Source organism: Coenobita brevimanus, chromosome 63 (assembly GCF_032717465.1).
Source record: "Coenobita brevimanus isolate Jiangsu-jjx chromosome 63, ASM3271746v2, whole genome shotgun sequence".
Lineage (NCBI taxonomy): Eukaryota > Metazoa > Arthropoda > Malacostraca > Decapoda > Coenobitidae > Coenobita > Coenobita brevimanus.
This window is the reverse complement of record NC_137016.1, coordinates 43,221,585-43,238,335: the sequence shown is the minus strand read 5'-3', so window position 1 is coordinate 43,238,335 and position 16,751 is coordinate 43,221,585. Positions and strand designations below refer to the sequence as shown.

Sequence of the window (16,751 nt, the reverse complement as noted above, 5' to 3'; positions counted from 1 at the left end):
CAAGCCAGAGCTGTCTCATCTAGGATTAGTGTATTGTATTTGCGAGGATATTTTTACATGTCGGCGGATTTTTGGTAGATCTGTAGTCTTCTTTAACGAAATACAAATCCTTAAACTGTTCCCTGCCCCAGCCGGGATTCGAACACACGTCCACGGGGATAGGATGGATGAGATTAAATTGACTGGGCTGGGCTGGACTAGGGTAGGCTGGACTGGGCGGATCAGGTCTGGTCTAGTTTGGTCTTTAGTCTGATCTTGGATTGGCTGGCATGGATAAGACTGGGTGGGTTGGGCTAGGGTAAGCAAGGTTGGGCTAGGGTAAGCAAGGTTGGGCTGGCCTGGTCCGGTCTATTCATGGCCTAGGTCTGGGGTGGGCTGAGCTGCACTTGGCTGTGTTGGGCTGAGAGGGTCAACTAGCGGTGAGAGGAGCATGGTTAAGGGGGGTTTAATTGACACTCCACCTGGCCTGCCTAATTGGGCCCACTCCACACCTCATCCTTCTCCTTACCCACTTCTTACTCACTCACTCACTCCCTTCCTCCCTCGCAGTCTTGAGGCTTCTTCACTTTCATACTCACTGTCACCTTACCTACCACCTTACTCGCCGTCCTGAGGCTGAACTCCTTATTCTCATGCTTCATACTTACTCACACGTTGTCTTCAGGATTCTTCACTCCATACATCTTACTCACTCCCTTACTCGCAACTTCACACCTTACTCGCTCCCATCTCGCTACCTTTACCCTACTTCATACTCACGTCATACTCATTCGCTCGCTTGCTTTCTGTCTTCAACCATCTTCATTACTTTCTCGCTGCCTTACTTCTTATTCACCCACTTACTCACTGTTTTGAGCCTATTTTACTCCTTACGTTGTATTCACTCGCTTCATACTCACCCTCTTACTTCATATTCACCCTCTTACTTCTTCCTCACCGTCTTATTATCTGTTCTTATTTCGCTTAGCTTTGTCCCCTGTTCACCTTGTGTTCTTCATTCCTTTTCATTTCCTTCACTTTTACTCATTCTTTTCTCCACCATCCGTATTCTTCATTACTTCTCCTGTCTTCGAATTTTCCTCCTCCTTCCTCTCGTCTTTTCCAGTCCAAATTCTTCGTCTTCTCTATTCCACTCCATCTCATCGTTACCTCCAATTTTAGTCTCCCTCCCTTCACCTACCTTTCCCATCCCTTTAACTCACCCTTTTCTTGTCCCCCGCACCCTACTCAGTTGCACATTCCTCTATCCTCCCTACGTATCCCCCTCCTCCCTCGTACGTGTCCTTCCCCCCTTTTGCTCATTACCCACTCCGTCCCCCAACTCCCCCCTCCCCCAGCTCTCCCTCCTCCACCCCCTCCCCTTTCCCTATGCCAAACAGCCACGAAAGAATCAATAGATCTGTTGCTGTTTGCTTTCCTTTGTACAGCTTTGTAATCCTAATCCTTTGTGCCCCTCCCCCAGCCCCCTCCCTCCCCCCAGTCCCCCTTCCCCTCCCTTCCTCAGTCCCCCTTCCTCTCCCTTCCTCAGTCCCCCTTCCTCTCCCTTCCTCAGTCCCCCTTCCCCTCCCTTCCCCCAGTTCTCCTGTCCCCACGCCTTCCTATCCCCCCACATTACCTCTCCCCCCACTCCCCCTACACCTCCACACGCACCCCCCCTGGACTCCCTCCTCCTCCCCCTTCCTCAACCCTCCTGCCCTCTCCCGCACGCACCCTAGCCCCTCTTGCCCCCTCTCCCCTCCCCCACACCCCCTCAGGCTATGTACATGTTCGCCGTAAAGTCTTCATATTGTCGAGAGTTAGTCGTCTACCTGTATCTCTCTCTCTCTCTCTCTCTCTCTCTCTCTCTCACACACACACACACACACACACACACACACACACACACACACACACACACACACACACACACACACACACACACACACACACACACACACACACACACACACACACACACACACACACACACACACACACACACACACACCACTCAGTCTCTTTTGAACTCTCAGGTTTCCCCTCCAACATCTCAATATGAAGGAACTCAATATAAGCTTCCTCCGTCTCCCTTTTCTCTTCCTTCTCTCCTTCCTTCCATCCACTTTCCCTCTCGTCTCCTTCATCTTATCCAGTTTTCTGTTTTACTCTTACTTCCCCCCCTTTCTGCCTTCCTTCATCTTGTCCTCCTCTGTCATCATTTCTTTATATCATCCCCTTTCTCTCCTTCCTCCTCTTCTTTCCTTCCTCACTAATGTCTTTCCTTACTCTTTCTTATGATTTATCTCGTCTCCCTACATTGAAAGTGATTCCTCCTACCTAGCCTTTTCATCTTTCGTCCTGTCTTCATTCTTTTGTCGTTTCTTTCACCTCCTCCATTTCTTTCTTCTGACGGTCAGTACTTTCTCTTATCATTTATCTCGTCACCCGGGGATGAAAGCCTGGAAGGACTGGCCTCTTTTCACCAGAATATTGGCCGAGAGGAAATATTTTTGAGTGCTTTGAAATCCGCAGGAATATAAAAAACATAAAAATTTCTAGTGAGTTTATTTTTCCCTCTGACCTGTCGATACCTGGGAACAGGTTGACACATAAAGATTACAAAATTAATCTAACTTTGCCACAAAATATTTCTTCACCACTTTGGTCTTTATTCATTTTTTTCCCCTCTTTCTTCATACTTCTTTTTAGTTTCCTTCATTTTTTTTGCATTATTCATTCTTATTTCTCTCCTCATTTTCCTTCACCACTTCTGTTGTCCTTTTCTTCCTATAGAGGTCTTTCTTATACCATTCTTATACCATTTGACCTCTCTTCTCTTATCATACAGTCCTCTCCCCTTTGTGTTTTGCCCAATTACCTCCTCTCTTTCTTGTTCATCTCCCCCTTCCCTCCTCTCCTCCCCACCTCCTCCTTCCCTCCCCTCTCGCTCTTTTCATCTCCCCTCCCCTCGTCTCTCGCTCTCTTCTTCACCTTCCCCTTCCTTCCTTTCCCCTCTCCGCCCTCCCATTCCCTCCTGTCTCCTTTCCATCTTCCTCTTCCCTATTGTCTCTCTTCTTCACCCCCTCTTCTCTCCCCTCTTTCTTCTTCGTCTCCCCTTCCCTCCTCTCTTCTTCACCTCTCCCTTCTCTCCCTCACTCTTTGTCGCCTCCCTCTTCCCACTCTCTTCGTTACCCTTTTCTCCCCTTCCACTGTCTTCTTCACCTCCTTCTTTCCTCCCTCTCTCATATCTTTTTCACCTCTCCCTTCCCTCTCACTCTTTTCTTCGCCTCCCCCTTCCCTTCCATTCTCATCTTCACCTCCCCCTTTCCTTCTTCCCTTTCTTCACCTCCCCATTCCCTCTCTTCTTCATTTCCCCCTTCCCTCCCTTCCTCCCTCCCTCTTTCTCTCTCTCTTCACCTCCCCCTTCCCTCCCTCTCTCTTCACCTTCCCCTTCCTTCCCTTCTTCCCTCTCTTTCACCTCTCCTATTCCCTCTCTTCGTCACCTCTCGCATTCCCTCTCTTCACTTCCTCCCCCCCTTCATTTCTTTTCATCTTGTTCTCGTCTCTCATCATCCCTCTTACCTCCTCTTCATCCTCTTCCGCGCCTCCTTCATGCCCTTCTCACCTCTTCTTCAGGCCTAACGTCCCTCCTTCTCTCTCTCTCTCTCTCTCTCTCTCTCTCAATTCTCTAACTGTTTCACTTTTTCTTACATTTGATTGATTTTCCGTACGTTATCCGTTTTATTCTGTCATTTTTCTCTTTCCCACTCTATCTTCTCATCCCTTTACATCTCCCTTTTTCCCTTATTCTCTCTCACTCTCATTTTCCCCTACTCTTTCTCTCTCTTCACTTTCTCCCCTTACTCCTCTCTCCTCTCACCAACTCTTTCTTTCCTCTCTTCTTTTCCCTACTCTTTTTCTCCTCTTCCTCCCCTTACTCTTTCATTCCTCGTACTCCCCACCAACTTCTTCCCATCTCTCTTCCTTCCCCTTCTCTTTCTCTACTCTCTTCCTCCCCCTACTCTTTCTCTCTCATCCTCTACCATACTCTTTCTTTCCTTTCTCTTCCTCCTCATGTCCCCCATGTCTTCCTTACCTCCTTCCAGTCCTTCCAGACGGTGTTTCCAGACCCGACGACTTCCTCTCCCTGCCTTAGACTCTGCCACGCTTGCCTTTATTTACGAGTCTCACTGCAGTTTAGGTTGGAATTTTTGTTGTCATTATTTCTGTGACTTGTTGTTGCTGTCGCTCGTATATTACTTTTATGATTCTTATGTTTAGAATAATGGTAAGAAGGAGTATTATTGTTCTTTGTGTTAATTGCTTACTGTTTTTCATCATCATCATCGTCATCATTGGTGTCGTCGTCATTATCCCTTCCTCCCTCCTTCCCTCCATCATCCATCATCCAGTCCCTTTTGCTTCGTGAGGAGGGTAGGGTCCTGGGGGTAGGCTTCACAGTCTCCACATTTAAGGCAGAGGTGACCAGCTTCACTCGTCCATGAGTGACATTATGTGAACAACAAATCCCAAGCATCTCCCCGATGGAAACCCTTACGGGCTCCACCCGCCTGGAGCGTCTTAACTCACTATTCACAAGGCGTCATTTGGTTATATGGTTACCATCCAGCTTAGAGACGTATTGGATTGTCACTCGGTGTAGAGTCGTCTGGAGGCAGCACTACATCGAGTTAGTGGATGGTGGACGCCCTCACCTGCAATCATCAGATTATTATTATTATTATTTATTATTATTATTATTATTATTATTATTGTTGTTATTATCATTATTGGTATTATTATTATTATTATTACTATTATTTAATGGTAGGTGGGGGCGCTCACCATCCATTCACTCGATGTAGTGCTTCTCATGGATGCCTGCCCATTCCTGTCTTCCTTCTTACTTTGCTTCCTTCCTCTTCTTTCCTTCCCTCCTCTTCTTTCCTTCATTCTTTCCTCTTCCTTCTGCCTGTGGGTGACTCTACACTGAGTGACAAGCCAAATGGTTCCCTGTACACCAGGAAACCAATATACTATGCTGGGTTGTAACCATATAACCAAATTTTGGCGCCTGGTGGTTTAGTGGGTAATTATTACGCTCCAATCGGATTGAGCCGGTGAAGGTTTATATCCAGGGGGTGGTTGGGGTTTATTGCTCACATAATGCCACTCAGGGATGAGTGAGGCTGGTCACTCTCATCTTAAATGTCAGGACCAACTGCCTAGCCCCGGGCTCCTACTCTTCTCATGGGGCAACGTAGGATTGGATGATGATGATGAATTACTGTTATTATTATTATTATTATTATTATTATTATTATTATTTTCATTTATTATTATTATTATTATTATTATTTTCATTATTATTATTATTTTATTATTATTATTATTATTATTATTATTATTATTATTATTATTATTGTCATTAGTGGTAGGTAGGGGGCGCTCACCATCCACTCATTCGATGTAAAGCTGCTTTGGGTGTCTGCCCTTTCCTGTCCTCCTTCCGTCCTCCTGTGTCTTTCATTCCTTAATTTTCGTCTTCCGTCAGCCTACAGGTGACTTTACACTCCCACTTCTGTCTTTCATCCTTCACTCTTTCATCTTCCTTCTGCCAGTGGATGAAATCACAGACAAAACCTCCCCAAAGCCACTTAGAATATGACCCCATATTATTGGTCTATATTCACATTATGTAAAAAAGCTCCCTGACACCTTTCTGTATGCAGTTTTCTTTTAACACTTTTCCGTCCTTTTCTGTTACATAAATCCATCCATTATCGGCATACGCTGCATAAATACCCAGAAGGATATTAGCCACCCATATTTAAAAATAAATCAGTAAGGAAGAGATGTTAGGGAGCTTCTTTACCCGACGAGAATGCAAACCCTTGGCTCTTAGGCTCGTGTTCTCGTCGATTAAGGAGGCTCCGTAATACCTCTTCCTAAGCTATTTATCTTGCTTCTGACCATGTTTCGTGTCACTTAAGTCAATCTAAAAACAACATTTTCAGCATAAATAGCATACAGATTGATGTTAACCAGCCGTATCCAAAAGTAAATCGGTAAGGAGGTGGTGTTAGGGACCTTCCTTTAACAGTGAGTAGGTATATTTATAGCACACTCAAAAATTAGTCTCGGAAGAAGCAGTAGATTTGTTGCTGTGTGCTTTCCTTTGTACTCCTTTGATATCTCCATTCTTCCCTCTTTCGCTATTCCTCCTCCTTTCTTCCTTCTCCCTGTTCCTTATCTCTCCCCGTGTCCTTCTATGCCTCCTTCCCTCCCTTTCATCCTGTCTCCGGCCAGCTACCTATCTCTCCTCCATTTTAATCTTTCCTCCAGCCTTTCCTCTTTCATCTTCCCTCCCCTCTTTCCTGTGTCTCTCTCACTCTCCCTCCTCCCTCCTCTTTCTTTTGAATTTTCACATTTTTCTTTTTGATTTTGCTATATGCGAGAGAGATGGAGAGAGAGAGAGAGAGAGAGAGAGAGAGAGACCTACTTGGATTGTGATGTGTGTCTGACGTAAGTATATCCCTGTAAAGATATTCAGTTGCAGTGCCTACCATTTATTATCATGATTCTCTCTTATGTTACAGAGAGAGAGAGAAATCGATAAAAATGTTACGGCAGTATACTTATTACTGTAACCCCTTCAGCCTGAGTTAACCTTACCTAAGCTGAATAAAATAGTTTGTCGGTTATGGGAAAAAATATAATTAAATAAATAATTAACAATCCTGTGGCTAAGAGGAAGGACGTAGATTATTTTCAGACCCTAGGATGAACCAAGTCGTCTGACCGTAGCAAGAATAATAGTCGTTGTCAGGCTGCGTGGGTTATTTAGCTCTTGTACACCAGTTAAATTAGAAGTTAGGTCACCACGATAAGGAAGCCATCACCCCATCCATCCATGCATGTTCCTGGGGGTGTTTTTGCTGTCTGCGTACGATTTTATTCAGCTTTAGAGAGCATTCTAATAGGGATGGGTGAATGAAGGCCGTATCTAGCCCTCCCAGCTTGAGAATTCCCTCCAGAGCTGAATATAGTCGTCTGGAGGTAATTAGAAAATACACACCGTCCAATTCCATGAGATGAGAGGAATGGAAAAGGAAGGGTAAAGGGGAGAGGAGAGGAGGAGGAGCTGGAGGAAGAGGAGGAGGAGAACGGGAGGAAGAAGAGGAAAGTGTGTGAATTAGAAAGAAGAGAAAGGGAGAAACATGGAAATATAGGAAAGGTGGGAGGGGAAGGAGAGGAGAAGGAAGAGGATGAGAGGGAAGATCAAGGAGAGGAGAAGATGTGGGCAAGAGGAATAGAGGAAAGGAAGAGGAAGGTAGAGGAGGAAAGGAGAAGAGGGGGAAGAGATGAAAGAAAGGCGGAGAAGAGGAAATAGGAGATGAGAGGACGGGAAGAGGAGAAAAGGAAAGGAAGGAAGACAGAGGAAGGTCACAGGGAGAAAGATGGGGGGGAGAGAAAGGGAGAGGGGAGAACGGGAGAGGAGGAGAAATAAAGGTCTTGCAGTCTATTGAAGGCCCCCCTTCTCTCTCTCTCTCTCTCTCTCTCTCTCTCTCTCTCTCTCTCTCTCTCTCTCTCTCTCTCTCTCTCACACACACACACACACACACACACACACACACACACACACACACACACACACACACACACACACACACACACACACACACACACACACACACACACACACACACACACACACACACATTCGTGGTTCCTAAATCTCTTCTTCCTTGCCCTCGCTCGCTCAATCACCCTCCCACTTCTGAATCTTTTCCTTTCTTCCTTTTTTCCTTCGCTCGCTCCCTCCTACCTTGATTTCTTCTTCCCTTGGCGTTCCTCCCTTCATCCTTCATTCCTTCATTCATTCTTACACCGTCTATCCTCCCAGCCTTCGTACACTCCCTCTTTCCTCCCTTGCTTCATTCCCTTCTTCCTCTATTCATTCATTCATTCGCTCTCAGGAATATATATATGTATGTATGTGTATTTATATATATGTATATATTTTTTTACTCACTAATTTCTTCATCTCTCACTCGAATCCCATCTCACTTTATGCCCTCTCTCCCTCCCTTCCTTTTCCTCCTTCTCGATTCCTTCATATTCCGTTCATTCCTCCTCCATATCGCCTTCATTTCTCCAGTTTCTCGTCGTCCTTTATTTTCCTCCCAGGTCACTGCTCGTAAAGCCTCTCCTTCTCCCTCCTCCTTCCCCTCTCTGTCCTTCTCTCTCCCACACTTCTTCCCTCTTTTCCTATCTCTTCCTTCCCTTTTCTTTTTTCCCTTTTCCTTAGTCTTTCTTCTCCATTCACCCTTCCCTCCTCTTTCGCTTCCCTTTTCATTCGTTCCTCCATTCCTTCTTCTTCTTCCCTTTTCCCCTCTCGTGCATTCTTCTTCCCTTCCTTTTCCCTCACAGTCCTTTCTCTGTGCCTTCTTTCCTCCTCTCCCCTTTTCTCTTTTTTTCTCCCCCCCTCCCCGTCTCTGCTCTCCTGCTCTCTTTCTCCAGCTAACTTCCTTTCCTTCTATCCCACCTTTTCCATCTCTTTTTATTCCCCCATCCTTCTTTCCCTACTCCTCCATTCCTGTTCTTCTCCTCCATCCTTCCTCTGTTTCCTCCTCCTCCCCCTCCATCCTTCCTCTGCTTCCTCCATCCATTCTCTGTTTCCACCTTCTCTCCCTCTGTGTTTCCTCTGTGTCCTCCATCTCTCCCTCCTTCCTTCCTCTGTTTCCTCCCTCTCCTCCCACTTCGTTCTTCCCTCGCCCTTCTTTACTCCTTTTCCATCCTCCTTCCTCTCCTTCTTCCTTTTTGATTTTCCTGTTCTTATTCCTTCCCCGTTTTCTTCCTCTCCTCTCTCTCCCTCCCCTTCCATTCCCTCCTCCTCATCTCCTTCCTTTTCTTCCACCCCATCCCCTCTTCCATCTTTCTTTTTCCTCATTCTTCTCCCTCCTTCTCTTGCTTCCCACCCCCCTCCATCCGTTCTCCTGCCCTTCTTCATTCCTCCCCCTTCCTTCCTCCTTCCTCTGCTTCTTCCTCTTCCTCCATTCTCGCCCGTCTCTCTCCGATTTCCTTCGTCCTTCCCATCCAATCTCTTCTTTTCCCGTTCTTACTCTCCCTCCCTTCTTCTCCACCCATCTTTACTCTCACTCCCCCTCCCCTATTTCTCTTTTCACCTTCCCCCATCCTCTTCCTCTCTCTTCCCCACCTCCCCTCCGTTCCTCCCTCTTTCCTCCCCACCCTCTTTCCTCCCCACCCTCACCTCTCTTTCCTTCCTTTATCAACTCCCTCCTTCTCCTTTCTCCTTTCCCTCCCCCATTTCTCCTTCCCCTCCCCCATTTCTCCTTCCCCCTTCCCAACTTCCCGTCCGTTCCCTCCCCTCTCCCTCCTCCGTTCTCTCCACTCACTCCTTCCTCCTTTCCTTCCCTCCTTCTGCTTCCTTCGTTCCTCCCCGTTCCCTTTACCTTCTCCCCTCTCTCCTCCCTCTTTCCCCTTCCCCTCTCTCCTCCCTCTTTCCCCTTCCCCTCTCTCCTCCCTCTTACCCCTTCCCCTCTCTCCTCCCTCTTTCCCCTTCCCCTCTCTCCTCCCTCTTTCCCCTTCCCCTCTCTCCTCTCTCTTTCCCCTTCCCCTCACTCCATTCTCCTCCACCCCATTCCCACTTTTCACACCCTTCCCTCCCTTCCCTTTCCCTCTTTTCTCCCCCTGCCCTCCCTCCCCTTTCCTCCTTCTTCCTCCTCCCGTCTTTACAATTCAAATGGGCGACTTTATTACTTCCAATCACAGGCCGTCTCTCTCCAAACCCCAGCCAATCAGAAGCCAGGGACGCCAACCAATCAGAGACCAGCTTAGATTAATCACACACAACTCCCTTTTTTATTTCTGTTCCTTCTCTGCCTCCTCCCCTCTTTCTTCTTCCTCTCTCCTCCTCTCTCCGATTCTCTCCTTTTTCCCCTCCCCCTCTCTTTTTACTTTTGCCCCTCCTTCTTCCCTTTCCCCTCCCCTTTTACTTCTGCCCCCCTCCTTCCCCTCTCCCTCCCTATTTATTTATGTCCCCCCTCCTTCCCCTCTCCCTTCCTTTTTCCCTTCCTCTTCCTCACTCCTTCCCTCATTCCCTTCGTCTTCCTCTCGCCCTTCCTTCTTCCTCTCTCCCCCTACCCCCCTCTTCCCCCCTCCGTCTTCCCCTCGCCCTTCCTCGCTCCCACCCTCATCCTCGCTTCCTCACTCTACCTCTGTCGTTCTCTCCCTCCCTCCCACTTCCCCTCTCCCTCCCTCCTTCCTTCCTTTATCCCCTCTCCCTCCTTCCTTCCTTCCTTTATCCACTCTCCCTCCCTCCTTCCCTTCCTCTTCCCCTCGTCCTCCCTCCTTCCCACCCTTTTCTCCTCCTCCCTCCTTCCCCCCTTTCCCCCCTCTCCCTCTCTCCTTATCTCCATCCTCCCATCACCCTCCTCCCCACCCTCTTTTCTTTCTCTCTCCTGCTACTGCTGCCCTCAGACCACATCTTCCCGTCCAGTCATAGTCATTATCAGATCCTGTGGCGGAAACTGACCAATGAACATCAAGCATACAAACGCAGATTCTGTCGTCTGAGTCAGCTTTGTGTGTGTGTGTGTGTGTGTGTGTGTGTGTGTGTGTGTGTGTGTGTCATTTATTTGAAACTTTTTTGCGATGTCTTTTTATTCAGGCCTCCTCGGGGTGTTTTTTTTTTTCTTTTTCTTTTTTTGCTCAAGGAGGATCTCTCTGGCCCTGGCCCCCCTCACCATTCATTCATTCATTCATTCAGTCATTCATTTATTCATTCATTCATTCTCTTCAATCTTCATTCCACTCATTCCCATTCTTTCATTCATATTTTATCTGTGTTCAGTCCGATTACACCTCATACTTAATTTGTTCTTCCTACCAACACACGATTTTGTTTAACTTAGAATGTACCTATTTCAGAATATGGATTAATAGAGGGTATGCCTAACCCTTTCAGTATAATATAAATAAAAACCTAATTAAAATCGTCTGGAGATAGCAAGATTAAAAAGCAGAATATTTGTACTGAAGGAGTTAAAAGCAGCCCCGGTTCACGCTGTATAATATGTTGTGATGAATTTATTTTTCGGTCTTGATACCCGCAGACTGTTTTATTTATTATTCTTTATGACGACATCGTAGTGGAGAGGGTGATTCTGTAATTCTTGTAGTGCTGTAATATTTGTAGTGTTATAATTCTTGTAGTTGCTATAATTCTTGTAGTGCTGTAATTCTTGTAGTGCTATCATTCTTGTAGTGCTATCGTTCTTGTAGTGCTATCATTCTTGTTGTGCTATAATTTTTGTAGTGTTATAATTCTTGCAGTGCTGTAATCCTTTAGTGCTATAAATCTTGTCTATAATTCTTGTAGTTCTATAATTTCTCTTGTTAGGGTGACTAAAATAACCCAAGTGCGTTCATGGCTGCGAAAGATTTGTTATAGCCGGTTTGTCTACATCTAACGGAACTGAGACACTCCCACAACGTAAGCACTACTGTACTGTATGTTATTTTATGGTTTTCGATGATGCTTTGTGAGGAGATATTGAGTTTCCTAGGTTGCCAGTCAAATCAATCCTCCCGTTTGTCTACACTTGGCCATCAACTAACCTGAAATGAGTTAATGATCTTTGTCAGATTAGAAGGAACGTAATGATACTGGTTTTTATCCATGGAATTCTCTTTGTTAAAATCGTCTGCTGTCAACATGTATGAATTAATTTAGCTCGTTCACAGAAACAGGGGAGTTGCTTAAGATTATATACCTTCTGAAACACACACACACACACACACACACACACACCACCCATCTGCCCCCCCCCCCCCGCCTCTTCACACACAGCCCAGGTAAGCAGGATTTCATTAAAACCCGTGCGGACGTGACTGTAGCAAAGCCCCGTCCAGCGAAGGCAGAGGATCCCTGTAACAAGCTAGGGGCCGTATTTATAAAGCTAGCGTCAGTATCCATAAAGATTCTTAAGGTTGTTTGAACAGTTAACTTACCGTTTTACCTGTTAATTATTTTCAAGACTCATATTGTTTTTTTTCGTATTTTTCACTAATTATTTTCTGTACGGCAGTTGGGGTCATATTCAAAAAGGATCTAAACTAATTTCTATGAAAAATGTCTCCGTAGAACTTAATTATTACTGCAGATCATGTTCTTTTGCCCTAATTTTCTCATACTTCTGTACGTAGTGTGGTTGTGAAGCGTTTGATAGCTGTATACATGTGCAAAAATAGACGATTAAGCAGTCTTAGTCTTCTCAGCAGTTATTTAATATTAGGAATCGTTTGGTCTTGTCGAATTATTGACTTTCATTATTACCTGTAATTGTGTTGTGGAGTGTTTGGTAGCTGTGTAAGTGAAACGGGGAGGAACGAACAGGCAGTTTTATGCTTAGCCCATTTTTGTTATAAGTAAATCTTGTAAGTAAACACAACTTAAGGTGAGGAGCTTTATAAGTACGAACCCCCTAGTCTGGCCACACAGCCCCCGTGCGTGACCGTTCTATGCCGCACCGAAATTAGAATATATGTGTGTGGGCCCGGGAAATGCGGCGACGGGGATATCCGGACGCTCAGGTACATAATTGCAAGTGGGTGAATTTTTGAAGGGCGGAGAATCGGAGTGGTGCGGGAGTGAGTAAATGTAAGGCGTGTTTGGGATATATTGCGAGGGGCTTTGGTTGGTAATTCTATAGGTTTTCGATTATTCAGCTGCGAAATTCGGTTAAACGGAGGGGAATATGAGTATCATATAATCAACGACTGGGATGTAAACGTAGGGAACGTAGAGGAATCGATGTTGTATTCGGACGGTGGGTCTGTTTGATGGTATGTCACGGATTACACTTTTGTGTTTTTTCTCACACACACACAACACACACACACACACACACACACACACACACACACACACACACACACACACACACACACACACACACACACACGGTGGCTGAGTCGGTAGAGAGGCAGCCTGCAGTCATTGAGACCCAGGTTCGAATCCCGGCTGGGGCAAGCAACAGTGTAAGGATTTGAATGTCATAAAGTAGACTTTAATGATCTACCAGAAGACCCGCCTACATGTCGTAAAAATACCCCCGCTAATACCTGTACACCAGTCGTGTACGTGACAGCCCTAGCAAGTATTCAGTATGGACGGTGCGTGTTAGCGCCTACGTGGTGACATGTTGAGGTATATGGTATGTTGGAGGACTACTGGGCTCTGAAGGCTATGCCCAGAGTCGGACACACACACACACACACACACACACACACATATATATATATATATATATATATATATATATATATATATATATATATATATATATATATATATATATATATATATATATATATATATATATATATATATATATATATACACTGAGGTGGTTTGGCCATGTGAAGAGGGTGGAGGGTGAAAGACTGACGAAGAGAGTGTATGTGAGTGAGGTGGAGGGGGGGAGAGGGAAGGGGAGGCAGAGGATGAGGTGGAGGGATGGGGTGGAGAGGTATATGAGAGAGAGGGATGTGAGTTGGGAGCAGGGCAGTGAAATGGCGGGGGACAGGGCGACGTGGAGGCGATTTGTTTGTGGCCACCCCGAACGGGATTGAGGCGTCTGGCAATATATATATATATATATATATATATATATATATATATATATATATATATATATATATAAAATATGTGTGTGTGTGTGTGTGTGTGTGTTGCCCGGGTAAAGCTCTGTGATCATTACCGGTACATACCGGCTTTGCCTGGGGACACTGGATGGCCACTTTCCCTGTGGGAGAAGACCCCTGAGGTTCTATTATAGCCACTAGACCTGTGTTCCTCCTTGGATCCGTTTAGTTTTCTGACTTCTTGTAGTTAATAATGATATGGTTGTACAAAAAGGAAAAAAATGCAACAACAGTATTGGCTGCCTTGTTTCCACAATGTTGACGATTATGTCTGATTGGTTGTAATCTTGGCCATCAGGGACGCCACTATAGCCTCTGTAATGTACGTATTTAAATTCGTCGTAAAAAGTTACACCTGTTAGAGCTGTTTAGAAATGCATCCTTCTTGATTCCGTAGGGTCAGGCGGACAGACTTACATTCTCATTTATATACAATATATACAGATATATAAGTCAATTCACTGCATACAGATGGGGTAGGAAAATCTACAGCATGGGCCTTCCATGTATCATAATAAGGATGAATGAACCAGAGGCACGTAATCTGCAAAATGCATTCCACCCAGAGAGCGTTAGAAAAGGGAGGAGATCGGAGTCAAACTCCATTCATTTCGAGATTCCTGGACTCGTTTCTTTTAAATGACTGAAATGATGAAATACGAACAGGATTCCAGGGTTGACCTTTCGTGAAAGACTGAAAAATTGACAATACAGTTTAGCTCATTCATTAGACAGCCGGACTGAAAAAGAGATGACGGCGTGTGGAGAGGCAGTGGCTGTGTGTCCGCCTTAAAGAAGAAAGCATGGAGGCAGAGTTTTGAGACATACGAATACGGTCCAATATGGTTTCCTTGTATATGCAGTGTATTTCTTCCATATTCACATCTCTGTGTACATACTTAATGGAGTATGGATATATGCACCGTATATGCTTGATACGCACATACTTCTTTATTCATTTATTCATACTTTCCCCTCGGTCTCCAGTCGAGCTTCTTCCATTCCCTCTCATTCCGCCCGTTCCCCTCTCGTCGTGCCCCCGGGGAGAGGAGGTCCTGGTGGTGTTAGTTCTGTTGTGTCTTGTATAACCCAAACTTTAGTCTCATATCTAACTAAATCCCCCAAAACGACATGTATGGCAGTGTTCGCCGCCCAGTTACATCTAATGAAGGGCACATAATTACCAAACTCCACGGCTTTGCTCCAAAAAATGGATTCGTTTAGAGTGAGCCACATTGTCGAACGAGATGGCGTGGAGTAGTGAGTATAGAAGTTGTATCTGAGTACAGGTAGCGGGAACCGGGAGTGAGGGTGGGGTATGAGGGAGAGGATATAGGGGTGGTGGAGGGGAGGAGGAGAGGCGGGGATCTGTGGAATGTGACGATGGTAGGGGTGAGGACGGGGTATATGTGGAGGTGGGAGTGAGGAGGGGGAAGAATGTTGAGTGTGGGGAGTGGGGAATGTAAGACTGTGAGGACGTATGGCTGCATGTAGGGTGTGGAGGTGGTGTAGGTGAGGAGGAGGGAAAATGTAGGGGGTCGGAGGAGTGAGGGAGATGTAGATAGTTGGGGGTGGTAGGAAGTGAGGAGAAGAGAAAGTAGGGAGTTGGGGATGGTAAGGGATGAGGAGTGAGGGGAATGCAATGAAATGGAGTGGTACAGGGTAAGGACGAGGGAGGGATGTGTGGTGTGGGGGTAGTGAGTAATGAAGAGACGGGGGGCAGTGAGAATGTAGGGAGGTGGGGTGGTAAGAGGTGAGGAGGGGGAATGTAGAGTGTGGGGGTGAGGGAGTCAGAATTGTATGGCATATCCCCTGAGGCCAAAAGTCGCATTATATTCCTTGAGAGAGGAAGAGAGAGGGTAGAAGTGCAGGGGGAAGTAAGAAGGGACGGAAGGAAGGAGAGGAGCACAATGAGGGATGGATGCGCAGGTAGAAGGAACAAGAAAAGGAAATGAAAAAATTAACGGGAAAGGAGGAAGAACAGGGACTAGAAAGAATGAATATGGAAGGATAAAAAGCAGGAAGAGGAGGGATTATACAGGTAGAAAGGAGAATGGGGAACAGAGAGAAAAATAAAGACTTAAAAACTAACAGAACTGGAGGAAGAACAGAGAATGGGAAGAAGTAATATGGAAGGAGAATAGGCTGCAGGAAAAGGAGGAAGTAAGTACGGTAGGTAGAAAGAAGCAACAGCTAGAAAGATCACAAAAAGCGCATACCTCCGCCAGCGCTAATAAAATGTAATGTTTTAATGCTTCATCTTTCTATCCAAACGAATCCTTTTGCGGTGTCACACAGTCATTTAATTCTACGGCCTTAATTTGCCTTGTATACAGTATCAGAGAGCACATAATCGTATCTCCGCCATTGCCAATAAAATAAATTTGTTATTCCTCCCGGATGCGGATCCACCTCAAAATCAAATTAACTTTTGCTTGGCCTACTGCCCACTTAACCATCAAATTTCATTGAGGTCCGTTAGCAACATTTTGAGATATCTTGTACAGACACGATGAATACATAACCTCTTTCCAGCTCAGTTGGCGTTGGTAAAAAAAAAAAAAAAAAAAAATATGGGAAGATGGATACGAAACAGGGATTGAAGAGACACGTAATTGAAATAGGAAAACAGAATAGGAAATAAGAAAGAGACTGGAAAGAAATAAGAACGATACTGAAGGAAGGGGTACAGGGAGAGAGGGAGAGCGAGAATAAAAAGCAGAGAGAACAGAATACAAAAAAGAAGACTGGGAATTGAAGCAGAATGAAGGAAACACATAATTGAAATGCCAGAGAACACAAAATAAAACGAGAGAGAGAGAGAGAGAGAGAGAGAGAGAGAGAGAGAGAGAGAGAGAGGAAAAATAACGTGGTGAAAGAGAAGGGTTGGAGGAAACATATTTGAAATGGCGGAGAGAACAGAGAATAGGAGGGAGTAGGAATGATGCAAAGGGAGATGGATAGAGGGTAGAAAGGAAGGACGAAAGAGAAGAAAGACGAAAATCCTGGAAAAGGGGAAAGGACACGTATTGAAAGGTAAG

General features: G+C 45.5%; 1 protein-coding gene across 1 annotated transcript in view; it reads right to left on the bottom strand.

The window, feature by feature from the left end:
* Nucleotides 1-348: 348 nt before the first annotated feature.
* The window catches only part of LOC145404453 (ionotropic receptor 21a-like), a 60,838-nt gene continuing 44,435 nt past the window's right edge, over nucleotides 349-16,751 (bottom strand). The window contains exons 6-7 of the mRNA XM_080275971.1: nucleotides 2,561-2,570; nucleotides 349-413 (exon numbers count right to left, since the gene is read on the bottom strand). Of these exons, the coding sequence (XP_080132097.1) occupies nucleotides 349-413; nucleotides 2,561-2,570 (75 nt within the window). The remainder of the gene's footprint in view (nucleotides 414-2,560; nucleotides 2,571-16,751) is intronic.